The sequence below is a fragment of the Oratosquilla oratoria genome, chromosome 11 (assembly GCF_046742065.1).
Source record: "Oratosquilla oratoria isolate Oo_2021 chromosome 11, ASM4674206v1, whole genome shotgun sequence".
NCBI lineage: Eukaryota > Metazoa > Arthropoda > Malacostraca > Stomatopoda > Squillidae > Oratosquilla > Oratosquilla oratoria.
In genome coordinates this window covers 69,789,821-69,805,507 of record NC_134787.1, presented here as the reverse complement: position 1 = coordinate 69,805,507, position 15,687 = coordinate 69,789,821, and the positions used below count along the sequence as shown (strand labels likewise).

The following is a 15,687-nucleotide window of genomic DNA, read 5'->3' as shown; positions in this document are numbered from 1 at the left end:
GAAGAGATAGGTAGTATGTTTATGAGAAGAAAGATGGATGTGTTGGCTTTGAGTGAAACTAAGTTGAAAGGGAAGGGTGAGTGTAAGTTTGGGAGTGTAAGTGGGAGGTTATCAGGAGTGAAGAGAGGGCGAGGGAGGGAAGGGGTGGCTATTCTAGTAAGTGAAGAGATAGGTAAACATGTAGTGGAGTGGAAGGAGGTTTCCTCAAGGATAATGTGGATGAAGGTGAAACTGGGAAAGGAGATGTGGGTCTTTGTAAGTGTGTATGGGCCTGGCAGTGAGAAGAGTGTAGAAGAAAGGGAGGCCTTTTGGATAGATTTAAATGAGTGCATAGAGGATTTAGGGAGAAATGTCAATGTAATAGTACTGGGAGACCTTAATGCTAGGGTAGGAAATGGTCCAATTGATGGAGTGGTTGGGAAATGTGAAAATCCAGGAAAGAATCTTAGTGGAGAGTTGATGGTGGAAATGTGTCTAGAAAGAGAGTTGATGATAGCAAATACAGTGTTTCGGAAGAAAGTCAGCATAAATACACATGGGAGAGGGTGGTGGATGGAAGGGTGGTAGATAGAGCATTGATGGATTATGTAGTAGTAAATAGGACTGATAGGAAGAGTTAAGGATGTACATGTGCTAAGGGGAGAGGGTGGGTGAATATCAGATCATTTTTTGGTGGAAGGTAAGTTGAGAGTGGAGGATATATGGAGAAAGAGGAAAGGGACAAAAGGTAGGAAGGTTCTTAGAGTGAACTCTTTAAATGAAAAGGAGAAGGAGTACAAGAGGAGGCTGAGGGAGGAGTGGGAGGGAGTGAAGGATAGAGTAGAGCTGGGTGTGGAGGAGGAATGGGGATGGTTCAAGGAGAGAGTCACAAAGTGTGCAAGGATGGTGTGTGGAGCAAGAAGGACAAGAGGAAATAGAAGGAAGGGTAGTGTATGGTGGGATGAGGAAACAAAGAAGGTTGTAGAAGAGAAGATGCAAGCTTTCACAGATTGGTTACAAAATAGGACGAGGGAGTCATATGAGAGGTACAAAGAAAAGAAAAGAGAAGTAAAGCAAAAGGTAAAGGAGGCAAAGAGGAGAGCAGATGTGAAATGGGGTAAGAGTATGACAGACAATTTTGAAAGTAATAAAAAGATGTTTTGGAAAGAAATTAAGAGAGGACGAGGAGACGAATCAAGTAGAGAAGAAAAGGTAAAAGGTGCAGATGGAGAGATGATAATGGAAGAGAAGGCAGTAAGGGGAAGATGGCCAGAATATTTTAGGGAGTTGCTAAATGTGAAGGAGGATAGGGAGGGAAAGATAGCTGCAGTGGGAAATGCTAAGAAAATGAGATTGATGAGTGAGGAAAATGGAGGAGAAATAAGGAAGGATGAAGTGAAGGCAGTTGTTAAGATGATGAAAGCAGGTAAGGCACCTGGTGTGGATGGATGCCATGCAGAATGTCTAAAAAAAGGAGGCACAGTGATGGTGGACTGGCTGGTGAGGTTATTTAATGTTTGCTGGAGAGAGGGTAGAGTGCCGGAGGACTGGAGGAGCGCCTGTATAGTTCCACTTTACAAGGGAAAAGGGGACAAGTGTGAATGTAGTAGTTTCAGAGGGATTAGCTTGTTAAGTGTAGTTGGGAAGGCTTATGGGAGGATCTTGATTGAGAGGATTAGGAGAGGAACAGAAGGAGTAATTGGTGAGGAATAGTGTGGATTTAGGACGGGTAGAGGTTGTGTAGATCAGATCTTTGTGGTAAGACAGATATGTGAGAAAGCTATAGGAAAGGGGAAGGATGTTTTATGGGCTTTTATGGATCTGGAAAAGGCTTATGATAGGGTAGACAGAAAGGCACTGTGGGAGGTTATGCAGATATATGGGATAGGAGGAAAGCTTCTAGGAGCTGTCAAGAGTTTTTATGAGAGTAATAGAGCTTGTGTCAGGATTAGAAATGGAGAGAGTGAGTGGTTTGAGGTAAAGGTGGGACTTCGTCAAGGATGCGTTATGTCACCCTGGCTGTTCAACTTATACATGGATGGGGGTAGTGCAAGGGTAGTGGGTCAGGGATTGGAGATGGTTAAAGAAAATGGAGAAAAATGGGAGGTGAGTCAGCTGTTGTTTGCTGATGACACTGCGCTTGTGGCAGGATCGGAGGAGGGATTGAGGAAGCTGGTGACAGAGTTTGGGAGAGTATGTGATAGAAGAAAGCTAAAGATAAATGTGGGTAAAAGTAAGGTGATGAGATGTACAAGGGGTGAAAGTGGCAGTAGACTGGAAGTGAGCATAAAGGGAGAGCGACTGGAGGAAGTGGATAGTTTTAGATACTTGGGTGCAAATGTGGCAGGAAAAGGTGGAGGTAGAATGTAGATTGCGAGAAGCGAGTAAATGCCTTGGTGGATTGAAGAGTGTAATGAGGAATATACATTTGGGAATGGATGCTAAGAGGGGACTGTATGAAGGAGTGATTGTGCCAACAACACTGTATGAGGCAGAAACATGGAACATAAGAGAGAAGGAGTTTGAATGTGTTTGAGATGAGGTGTCTGAGAAGTATGATGGGGGTTACTAGACTAGATAGAGTGAGAAATGAGGAGGTGAGGAGGAGAACGTGGATGGAACGTGGTGCAGCTTGCGTTTTATATGGGGGGTCGGATTCATTTTGGACTCAGTCGCGGTGACCCGTCGCCTCGGTGCTTTGACGTGCTGGGGTGTTTTGTAAATCCCACACCCAAAATACCTCCATGCATATTGTGCTGTTTGTACTGCTTAGAAGGTTATAATCTTAAATTATTAAGTTTATCTGAATAATTATAATTTGCGGAATGAAGATTTAGATAAATTACAGCAATATTCTGGAAAGTGACTATTGAAATTTAACACTAGTAAATGCAAGATAAGGCACATAGGTAAAAATAACAGTACGATTACAAGTTATTTGGAAATTCGTTAACAAAAGTGAGTAGAGAAAAAGACTTCGGCCTAATTATCAGTAACGATCTCAAATCATCCATGCAAATGATAGGTGTTGTGATGGGGACATTTGGGAGTGGTATTGTAAACAATGAAATGCAAGGTAATGCACATAGGTAGAAATAACAGTAAGTACGATTACAAGTTATTTGGAAATTCGTTAACAAAAGTGGATAGTGAAAAGGATCTCGGCGTAATTATCAGTAACGACCTCAAATCATCCAAGCAGTGTATTTCAGCCTCTGAGAAAGCAAATAAGATTCTAGGACTGATTGCGTGATCTTTTGATTTCAAAAGTCCATCACTCATTAACAAGCTATATAAATCGTTAGTTCGTCCACATTTGGAATATGCTGTTTCCGTATAGTCACCGAATCTCGTTAAAGACATTGTCATTCATTTGTCTGTCTGATTTTCAGATTGCTGTGGATGTACTGTGTCTTGCGACACTGCTTCTGACCCAGGGCGGTGGGCAGGGTTCAGGGATGACCCGTCATCCAGGAGGTGCTCAGATGAGAGGAAGGGTGGGAGGGGTGTGGAGTGTAATTAGGGATGAAATGGGTGGGAGTGTTTTTATGCCTTTCCCTTTGTGGCTACCTCCCTTGGAAGGGGGAAAAAGCCCTGGTATATGTATGTATGTATTAGTTATATGTCAATTTATTATTATTTACCTGTTTGTTGATTATTTAACTATACCTATGCATTTATTTATGTATTTTATTTGTTATTTACATTATTATAGTTTTTATTTATTATTTTATTATGTTTTTTTCTTCACATCCGACCTAGATATGGACCAAAAGGTCTCCTGTCGGCATGCTCCGCCTTTGTAATCCTTTGTAAAGGGAGCTGGGAGATAGGGTTGATGAAAGAGTATGAGGATGGTTTGGACACATGGAAAGAATGAGTGAAGAAAGACTAGTAAAAGATGATGTCACCTTCAAGAAGGTGTGTGGGTACATTGCTCAACTCTCACACATAGTAACCCATGCTCAAACCCAATCATATATATATAAACTGCAAGTGAGATAATTTTGTATTATCCCCAAACTACATAGACTACCAACTTGAAGAAGAAGTCCTTTGCCACAGAGACCTTGAACACATAAGTTTCAGAGAAACTTAAAATTTAGTATGATCCAAGATGGTCAGACCAGGAATCACATATGCAGAAGCACTACAGTCTGTCAGATAAACTCATCCTCCCCACTCCAATAGTTCTATTCAAACAACTTTACAAAGAGAGACCACTAACATGATACAAGGACAACCCCTACACAAATCCTTACATCCCCCTTACCTGTGTCACTAGAATCTGCAACTTAACCCCTCACCCTCACTCCATCTGACATGCAAGATCCTTTTATACAATCTTGTATCCCATACAGTCCACCAAAACACTCATCAACAAATGCATTCATACCCACCCCTCACCCACCCCAACACCTACAACCCTTCCACCCCAAGAAAAGAGCACAAGAACCTCCTATACAACCTCTTTTATACTTCCACACCACAGTCTACATTGGTAACACAGGAACAATTGCTTATCCTCTCTATAGGTGATAATAATTGTCACCATTGGTATCATCAATAGACCCAAGCACCAGTCAATAACTATCATAAATATTTGTGTACTGTATAGGTCATACCAGTGGATAGGTCATACCAATGAATAGATCACATCCTTAGTTTTGAGTTGTTAAAGTGGGTATTTGCGGTTAACTCATTGGATAGGTCACACTAATCTGGGGAATGACATGGTCCTTTTTGTTATATATATTTTCAAATATTCACCTTTATTTCAAAATTTTGCTTACAAATATTAAAACACTTTTGCTATTGATCATCATGCATAACACCAACATAAAATAATAGCTTCTTTTCTGAAAACTATGATTGTGTATGAGCTTGGATAAAAAAGTTTACAGTAATAGTCAACTTGACAAAAAAATAAATAACTATCTACTCAACAATTATAAACAGTGCAGAAGAAAATGTCACATATGAACATTTTTTATTAATGTAGATATATTTATTAAACATCATCTCTACTGAATCCCAAAGTTCTTCTTCATGATCATCACTGTCAAACAATCTTTTATTTTGTTCATCGATTAATGTGCAGTTGTTGCTGGCCATGTCCTAGGAGTCATTCAGCTCATCAATACTTTTGATAATCTCATCTTCATCCTCATTGTTATGTCTGTTTTTACTTTATTTGAAGCAACCGAATTCTCATACAACTTATCATCTTCAGTACTATCCAGGCTTTTTTCATCCATTCTATACCTAAGTTCAATCCAGGTCTTTTTCTTTTCAATAACTGATTAAATTCCTTTTCACCAATTATCATCTTAGATGTCCACAATTTCCAAGTGTAAGTCTTGAAAGGCTTGTTTATTGAAACATCAAGTTGCTGCAAAACAGAGGAGCAGCCACTAGGAATGACTGCTTGCTTTGTAATTCATTTAACTTAGCCGTGACAGACTCAGCAACGTGACTTAGAAATGTCCCATACTAGAGCAAGGCCCCTGCTCTTCTCATCTACACTTCATCCAACTAAACATTTGTTAAATTTTCGTCCATCCATCTCTTAGGATGTACTTTCACAATAACATCTGGTGGAAAGGACACCTTCAGCATATTCTTCCTTTTGAAGGTAACCATTCAATGAAGCCTTTTTCCATCAGCTAGACATACTAGCACAACAGTAAAATGTTGTTTCTCATGCCCTGTGCTTTTTATTGCAACAGTTTTATTTCCCACTGCATATAGTAGTGTTTTCCAGCATATCAAAGTATGTGGGAGTTTCATCCATGTTTCCAGTGGACAGAGCATCTTTCCATCAGCTTGACACACTAGCACAACAATAAAATGTTGTTTTTACTTTAACATTTTTAATTCTCACTCTGTCTATAGTAATGTTTCCTTGCATATCAAATTACATGGGAGTGTCATCCATGTTTCCATTATTTTCAAGGAAGAACTCCAACATTTTGCACTCCTTCAGAACAAACTTTGCAAAATTATGAATTTTTTCATCAGTGTCTTTTGGCAGCTTTTGAGCAGTGTGAGTTTTTTGGTGTAGTATGAATCCACATCTATTCATAAACCTTGTGCACCACCCTGCTGAAGATTTAAATTGCACAAGATGGTATTTTGATGCTAGCTGAAGAGCTTTGGTTCTTATTGAAAGAGTCACAATAAGACCTTTATTTTTTAGGTATACAACCCAATCACACAATTTTTTTTTCAAAACTTTGGTATGGAGATACTGCAAACCTTGCTGCTCTCTTTGATTTTGGCTTTTCTTTAAGTTGATCTTTCTGCTTCCTCCATCGTCTTACAACCTTTTCTGGAACTCCATCATTTTCAACGACTTGCTTTATAGCTCTTTCTAGTACTCATGGTCATTATGGACCAGACGTGCAATATGATTACATATAATTGGTGTGGATAAAAAAAAGTAAGGAAAGATGTAATTAATTTTCTTAAACCAAGCAATAAACCTTTAGATAAATTTCTGACAGAAAATAAAGAATCTTTTACAAATAAGTCATTTTGAGAAATATGTACCCTCTATAGAAATACGCGGGACAAGGCTGCTATTTCTCTAAATAGTTTTAAAAATATGAGACAGTTTCAAAAGGAAGAATTGTACATTTTTATTTGTAATAGATATGTGAATTTCTATCAGTATGTCAGTTTAAAACAATGAGTCAATGGAACCCTTGACACACACACACACACACTTTCAACGAACGGACGGCTTGACGAACGCTCTGAAGAAAAGTGCAGATTGTGGATACCAACGCAAAGAGAAGTGCCTTTTTGTATTTGCAGGGGGGGGGGGGAATTGCTCGTGAGGTAGTGGGAAAGTAAGGAAAGAGGAGAGGGGGAGGGATTACTGGGGAAATGGAAGGTAATGAGGAGGTGGAGGAAATGGCCCTGACGGGCCGCCGGGTAGACAAAAGACCCAAGACGAGTTGGATGATAACATGTCTAATAGGAATGTGAAGATTAGAGGTATAGATAGGAGCAATATAGCAGAAAGTGATGAGAATATTTTCAAGGGATTTAAAGAGAGTGGGGGGGACTCAAACCCCCCCCGACTGACAAGACTAGAGATGAAGGTTGATAAGGTGATCGAGGACTTGGAGAGTAGGTTAGGTCATATGAACACCATTTTAAAAAGGGTTGAAAGATTGGAAGAACTGGAAAAGGCGAATAAAAACTTAACTGATGAAATAGAAGAACTAAAAAGACAGTTAAGAGAGGTAAAGGGGGAGAATGAGGAATTGAAGAAGAATAGTAAAGAAAACAGAGAAACAATAGCTAAAGAAAGTAAAAATTGGAAGCAAACCCAAGAAGGAAATAAGATTTCATTCACTGACATAGTCAAACAGCAATTGAAAGAACATACTGAAGACTCAGTTATTAAAGTGATGAGACAAAAGGAGAATATAGTAAGGGATTTAGCAGACAAGAAGAAATGTATAATTATATTAGGAATGGAAGAGAAACACAACACAGATAGAACCACAAGAATCAAAGAGGAAAATGAAAAAGTAAGCCAATTACTAGAATCAGTTCAGGAAGATGAACCAGGAATTATGAAACAAATCGAAGAGAAATTTAGACTCGGAAAGTATAGCACAGACAAGACCAGACCAATTAAGATTAAATTCAAGTCACAAACAACGGCAGAGAATATCTTATCCAAAACAGGGAAACTAGCAACAAGTGAACAACACAAAAAGATATGGATAAAAAGAGAAATGAATAAAGAGGAAAGAGAGGAAGAAAAGCAGAAAAGACTGGAAGCTAAGACAAAAAACGAGAACAGAACGGAGTCAGAGAAAGAGAGATTCTATTGGAGAGTAGTGAACATGAAACTAAGGAAGTTCGACATACAAAAGAAAAACATAAGGGAAACAGAGAACACAATGGAAGTGGCAGAAAACTAAGAGTGTCTTACACAAATATAGATGGATTAATAACAGGATTGAATGAGCTGAATGATTATTTGAAAGAAAAAGAACCGGACATAATGGGAATTGTAGAAACAAAATTAAAAGGCCCACTACCACCCAACAGTGTAGGACATGATGCATACAATTATTGGATTAGAAACAGAGAGAAAAAGCAAGGGGGTGGAGTTATGTTCCTGACTAAGAAGGATATAAACGTGAAAGGTGTCATATATGGAAAGAATACAGTAGAGATGATTATGATAGAAGTGGAAGACAGAGATAAGAAGAGCAGAAAATTTGTGATCAATTATGTGCCTCCGAAAACAGCCTCATGGGAGGAGAGTGAATATAAAAGTATGTTAGAGGACACAAAGATAGCATTAACTAAAATAATGGAAGACGGAGGAAGAATAGTTATGATGGGCGACTTTAATTGCAAAGAAATCTGCTGGGAAGAAATGACAGCAAAGAGTGGTGATGACTCATGGGGAAATGCTCTACTTGAGATGATTACTGACCATTCAATGACACAATGGATACAAGAGAACACTAGGTATAGAAATGAAGAAGAACCATCGAGGCTAGACTTAATAATTACATCTGAACCTAGAATAGTGGACAAGATTGAATATAAAACACCAATAGGTAAAAGTGACCACATATTGATTGAACTGGAACTTAATGAAGAAAAATATATGAAAAGAAATGAACAATATAGAAAAGGAAGAATGATGTATGAAAAAACAAACTTTGATAAAATAAGAGAATTCTTCCAACAAGAAAACTGGGAAGAAATATACAAAGAAGAAACATCAGTGGAAGAGAAATGGAATATTTTGACAAAAATTTACAAAAAAGGAGTGGAAAAGTATGTCCCAAGACAAAAACAAGAAAAAGAATATGTAAAATGCTGGTACAACAAAAGTTGTAGGGAGTTAAAAGACAAAAGAGACAAAGCCTGGACCAGATGGAAAAAAGACAGAAGACCTGAAAAATGGAAAATATATACTGGTTATAGAAATGAATATGTACAAAAGTGCAGAGAGAAAAAAAGAAAATATGAAAAAGATGTTATAGAAAAGTGTAAAGATCAACCAAAACTATTCTACAGATTTGTAAACAATAAACTGAAAAACAAACAAGACTTGGAGAAATTGAGACAAGGAGGAGTTGAATACACTGAGGAAATGGAAATGGCAGAAATTATGAACAAACATTTTAAATCAGTGTTTACAAGGGAAAATATACAACCTGAAGAGATTGAGTGGAAAGAAAAAGTCCCCCCTATGGAAGAAATAGAAGTAACAAAGAATGAAATATTGACACACTTGGGTAATTTTGATGTCAGAAAATCGCATGGGCCAGATGAAATAGCAAACTGGATTCTGAAAGAATGCAGGAATGAACTGGCAGACAAAATACATAGCATAATAAGCAGTTCCTTAAAAGAAGGAAAAGTTCCAGAAGATTGGAAAAAAGCAAATATAGTACCTATATATAAAGGAGGAAATAAAGAAGAACCTACCAATTATAGACCAGTCTCTCTAACAAGTACAATAGCAAAAATTTGTGAAAGAATTATCAAAAGTAGATGGGTAAAATACTTGGAAAAAAACAACGTACTAAATCCAAGGCAATTTGGATTCAGACAAGGACGGTCATGCGTCACCAATTTAATATGTTTCTATTCAAGGCTAATAGATATAATACAAGAAAGAGATGGATGGGCTGATTGTGCATTTCTAGACCTAAAAAAAAGCTTTTGACAAAGTACCACATAAGAAGTTGCTTAAGAAATTAGAATATGAAGGAGGAATACAAGGTAAATTGCTAAATTGGATGGAAGACTTTTTGCAAGAAAGAAAAATGAGAGTAGTGATAAGAGATCAGCACTCAAAATGGAATGAAGTAATAAGCGGTGTCCCGCAGGGAACAGTTCTGGCCCCAATAATGTTTGCTATATATATTAATGATATGGATGAAGGAATTGAAAGCTATATGAGCTTCTTTGCAGATGATGCAAAACTACTGAAAAGAGTGAAAACTGAAGAAGATTGTGAATCACTACAGAGGGATCTAAATAAAGTACAAGAATGGAGTAGGAAGTGGGAGATGGAGTTCAATACAAAAAAGTGTAGTATAATGGAATTTGGAAAAAGCAAAAACAGAATAGCAGGATCATATAATTTGGGAGAAGAAGGAATAAAAAAAGTAGAAAATGAGAAGGACCTGGGAGTCATTGTTATGAATAATATGTCACCTGAGAAACATATAAATAAGATTTTTGGAGAAACTTATAATTTAATAAGAACAATCAAAGTGGCATTTACATACCTGGATGAAGAAATGGTGAGGAAAATCCTAATCACCCTGATAAGACCAAGATTGGAATATGCAGCAACGATATGGTCACCAAGTACAAAAAAATGTATAAAAAAACTTGAAAGGATACAAAGAGCAATTACAAAACTGGCACCAACACTCTCAAAACTATCATATGAAGAGAGACTACAAAAACTTAAACTACAGACACTAGAGCAAAGAAGAGAGAGAGGAGATTTGATAGCTATTTACAGAATCATGAAAGGCATAGAAATTACTGATAGAGAGAATCTGATAAAATGGGATGACAGAAATACAAGAGGACACGGAAAGAAAATAAAAAAAGACAGCTATAGAAGAGATTTTAAAAAGAACAGCTTTCCTCACAGAGCAATAGACAGTTGGAACAAGTTAGATGAGAAAGTGGTGTGTGCAAAAACAATACATGAATTTAAAAATAGTTTAGATAAAATGAGATATGAAGACGGGACCCCACGAGCATAGCTCCCCTTCCCGTAAAATACAACTAGGTAAATACAACTAGGTAAATATATATATATATATATATATCATGCATACCAAAGCTTTCCAATGCATAATGTATGCATATCACGGTAATTCCATGACATTGCAATCACTGATTGTTGCCATTAGTGGCAAGGTAATACTATTTTACATTTATGATGAGAGGATAGGTTGCACCCCTGAGTTTTGTTAGAATATTTGGTAAAAAGAGTGCAACCTATACATGAGCATATACAATACAATCCTGATCCTAGCCTTGCCAGCCACCAACTTTACTATACCCATACTGAGACAAAGTAGGCCCTGATTTGGACTATCTAAAGCCTAGTCCACACTGAGCCTCATGCAGTGCTGCATGAGGCAGTTGGTAGTGTTGAATGTAGCACCAAGTGTCCACACTGTCTGTCACCCCCCAGAGTGCTGCAGCACATCAGTCACCTCTGAACATGGTCAAGGGAAGGATGCATGTCCTCATTATCCAGTTCACAGTTTATAATTAATGCAAGACATTTTTGTTTTACTTACTTCCAAACTTGCACTCCTTAAGTCTCTCCACTTGTACTTCTTGCACTTCATGTTCCAAGGGCAAGTACTATTAGGGAACACCACTCTCAGTGGTAGGTACAACAGACCCATTTTCTGTGCGTGATCCTCGACAATAGACTCACCTGGATCTTCTACCTCAAACAAAAAACATCCTGCCACCAAGCTTGTGATCTTATAAAACTACTGTCTCACACAAGATGGGGAACAGAGACATTTGCTCTGGAATTTATATCAGGTCCTCATACAGAGCAGACTTAACTTTGGATCTCAAGCACACTTTGCTACATCCATGACTCTTTGAATGCTAGAACCAATATGTTCCCTTGAGTAATACCTAAGTACGAGTGCCTTTCATAGTCCTCCACTAAAATCTTTGTGTTTAGAGTGGATACCCGCTCACAAGTGTTGCTCCTCTCCTGTATACTACAGTTAGGCAAATACAGCAATGTCCTCAACTAAAACAAAATCTAGATCTCGATCTCTCCCCATACCCACCCACCCACCCATTATTTCACTCTTCACTGAAGAACTCCTTGCCATCCTCACTACCCTATATTTCACTCACAACTCTCCTCTGTATTCTACATAATTATACCAGAAAGTGTCCTTCAAGCAATTTGCACCCTCAAGTTCTGCCACCCATTGGTCCACAAAATCAACCAAATCTCCACCTGCCATTTCATGTAGGCATCCCTGGCAATGAACAAGCAGACAAGGCAGCTCTAAAGGTGGCATCCACCCTTTTCACTACCTCTGCTCTACTGCCAGTAATGGATTCTTACCCAGTCCTCTGATCAGCAATGCTAAACATGGCAAAGATGTTGGGAACAACACCCAACCATCTGAAAACAATCAAGCCCCATATACATCCATGGCTGTCTTCATATCAACATGACTGACATTTTGAAACAACACTACTACACCTAAGAACAAGACATTTCTGCCTCACACATGGCCACCTCTTGATATAAAATGATCCTCTCACTTGTCAGTGTAAAGCTTCCCTCACAATACTACACATATTAATGGAATATCCATTTACACAACACCTACTCTACAATAAATCTTGGGTAACTAAACACCAATAGCTTTTAGCATCTCTTTACAGCTTCCTTAAAAAAAGAAAAAAAAAAGACTTTTAACCAAACTGTAAATACTCATGATATAGGATAGCATATGACAGCAGTGCAATATTGTCCACAATATTTTAACAACCCTCAGACATGAGCCTCACAGGAAAATACATTTTACACCTGATAAAAACCACACTAGACCTGCACTCAGGACATCATCCAGCATTAAAAAGAGTACCAACACAAAATAGGCATAGCCACAGATTTAAACTGCCCCCAGATGCAATCACTACACAGAGGACACAGAAACTTCTTACTACAGTAGCCCACAGTAATAATCCCTGGACAACAACACAATTTATCTTCCAAGTGATTTGTGTACTCACCAGGAGGCTCCTGCTGGTTACTTGAAGGCCACAGGTTTTCAACAAGAGAGACCAGGAGCAATGGTACGATTGGTTGATTCTTGACATATTTATTCATATTCAAGCTGTAAGGAGATATAAAGATTTCTTATTTCATCCTGGTGATATTGATGAATTACCCTTAGCTTCGCAAACCTGATAAGTCTGTATTCTCAAAATTGAGTCTGCCTTGCCTGTATGATTCATTTCTTACACCCCATCCTCCAATTGGAATTTATAGCTTTTATCCTGTATACAAGAACTAGGTAAATACATACTGTATATTTCAAAATCCCAGTTTGGAAGTTCTGAGTGGGCCCTTCAGAACAAAATAGATGCAGAATTTGAAACATCAATATGTTTACAATACTGTATAGCCTTATGCCTGTAGTAGTGAACCTGTTATTATTTTAGATGATTCAGTCTATTAATATAGGAACATTTCTAAATCAAGTTTGCAGGTGTTTATATAGAATTAATATTAATAATTTTGTGTAACTTTGGAACTTTTATCTTTTACAGGTTGAAAGTATTGGGTTATTGGAAGAAGGAACTCTTCATGTAAAATATAAAAATCATCTTGGGAAGGAGGCTTCAGAATTACATATAGAAAATGATGTTCACACATTGTTATCAGCTCTTAAGGTATTCAGCATCATATACCTATATCAAGACTGAATGAATATAGTGCTTATTCAATTATCTGAAAATTTATAATATATTAATGAGATAATTAGAAAGGTAAAACTCAGTAGTAGGGTGGCTAATAAAAGTATCTTAACAATGTAAAATAGTGTCTTAAATTACAGTTCAATAAAGCATTACAATAGATAAATGTGTGTGTACACTTCAGAGATTGAGTTACAACTGATGCCATTCCTTGTTTTGGCACCAAACATACAGGAGCTCACTTGATTCTCCCTCCAGACTCGTATACAAAGTTACACTCTTTACAATAAATACATACATACATAAATATACCAAGGCTTTTTCCCCCTTACAAGGGGGGTAGCCAAAAAGAAAAAGGCATAAAATCATTCCCACCCATTCTATCCCTGAATACACTCCACACCCCTCCACCCTCCCTCCTATCTTAGCACCTCCTGAACAACGGGTCATCCCTGCACCTTGCCCACTGCCCTGGGCCAGAAGCAGTGTCGCAAGACACAGCACATCCACAGCAATAAATAGATAATATAATCAATGATGAAATTAATGTCCAACAAAACCTATGACAATTAATAATACAGTGGGAAAAACATGCAACTCCTAATTGAGCAATACATAAGTATAACACACAACATAACTGTATGATGCTATAATGTACTATACAGGTAAACGTCGACTTACGATGGCATTAGGTTTCGATAGAGCCATCGTAAGACGATCTCATCGTAAGTCGATCCCCACTCTGTTCCGTGGTCACTGTACCTAGCCTACCTGTATATTAACCACCAGAGATACTGAATATAGCCTATTAAACATGTACAGTAGTTCATTTAATTATTTTTATCCTTTTTACCATATTCAAACACTATAATATGTATTTTCAGTACGGAACTTAAATCTCGCGGGCAGCAGCCAATGCCAGCCGTACGACGTGACGTAATAATACTCGCATCATAAAATATAGTCACCGCTTATATCGATCGTTCTCTCTTTCACCCGCGAATTTTGAAAACCACAGAGAATGGGATTTAGGGCACATTTGAGAGAATGTAAAAACACAGGGGTGACTACAATAAATATAATCAAGACGCCGATATGGCAGCGTCGCGAATCCACTTGCTCCTCATGACGCCTACGTGTGCGGCACCGTATGGAAGGGGTTAAATTATCATATCGTCGTCGTCGTCATCGTAAAGTCGAACAATCGTAAGTCGCGGCCATCGTAAGTCGACGTTTACCTGTACCATCATATCCATAAATAATGGAAGTTGTTATTACACATTCCCAGCCATAGGTCAGAGGGTTTCCATTCATTAGCCTATAAGATAAATAGTATTATCATGCATGTGTTCCTATGAAGTCTTTATGTTCCCATGAAAGAAAGAGGATCAGGATGAAAGTATGAAGAAGAAGAAAGTGGATCAGAAATGGCAAAGAAGAGGCTGAGGTTTCATTCTTCTTTTTAGTTTATCCATTTAAGATGGGTGAGCATGGTGGGTAAGGTGTATGCATTTGTGTTGATTGTGAGGATTCAGAGGGGAATAAGTGGAATCATTGGGGAAAAGCAGGTTTAGGGGGAGGAGGGTGTACAAATCAAATTTTTGCATTGAGACAGGTGTGTGAGAAGTATTTAGCAAAAGGTAAAGATGTTTTTCGGGGTATTCATGGACTTGGTGAAGGTATATTTACCTAGTTGTATTTACCTAGTTGTATTTTGCGGGAAGGGGAGCTATGCTCGTGTTGTCCCGCCTTTGTATCTTGCAGTGTCTAGTTTGTTTTTAAACTCATGAATGGTTTTTGCGCATACTATTTCATTGTCCAGTTTGTTCCAAGTGTCCAAAACTCTATGAGGAAAACTGTTTTTCTTCAGTTCTCTTCTATAGCTATGTTTTTTTATTTTCTTTCCATGTCCTCTTGTGTTTCTTTTGTCCCAGTTAAGTAAGTTCTCACTATCGAGTACCTCTGTGCCTTTCATGATTCTGTAGATGGTCAATAGGTCACCTCTCTCTCTTCTTTGCTCCAGTGTCGGTAACTCCAGTTTAGCCAATCTCTCTTCGTATGATAGGTTTGCAAGTGCAGGTGCCATTTTTGTAGCTGCTCTTTGGATTCTTTCTATTTTCTTTATATTCTTTTTGGTACTGGGGGACCACAATGTCACTGCATACTCTAATCTAGGCCTTATCAATGTAACCAATATTTTTTTCATCATGTCTTCGTCCA

The 15,687-nt window shown here is 38.0% G+C and overlaps 1 protein-coding gene across 3 annotated transcripts in view; it reads left to right on the top strand.

The window, feature by feature from the left end:
* LOC143029918 (uncharacterized) overlaps window positions 1–15,687 on the top strand; it is a 41,859-nt gene that overhangs the window by 1,776 nt on the left and 24,396 nt on the right. For all 3 annotated transcript variants that reach the window (XM_076193122.1, XM_076193121.1, XM_076193123.1), the window contains exon 2: window positions 13,321–13,443. In XM_076193122.1, the coding sequence (XP_076049237.1) occupies window positions 13,321–13,443 (123 nt within the window). The remainder of the gene's footprint in view (window positions 1–13,320; window positions 13,444–15,687) is intronic.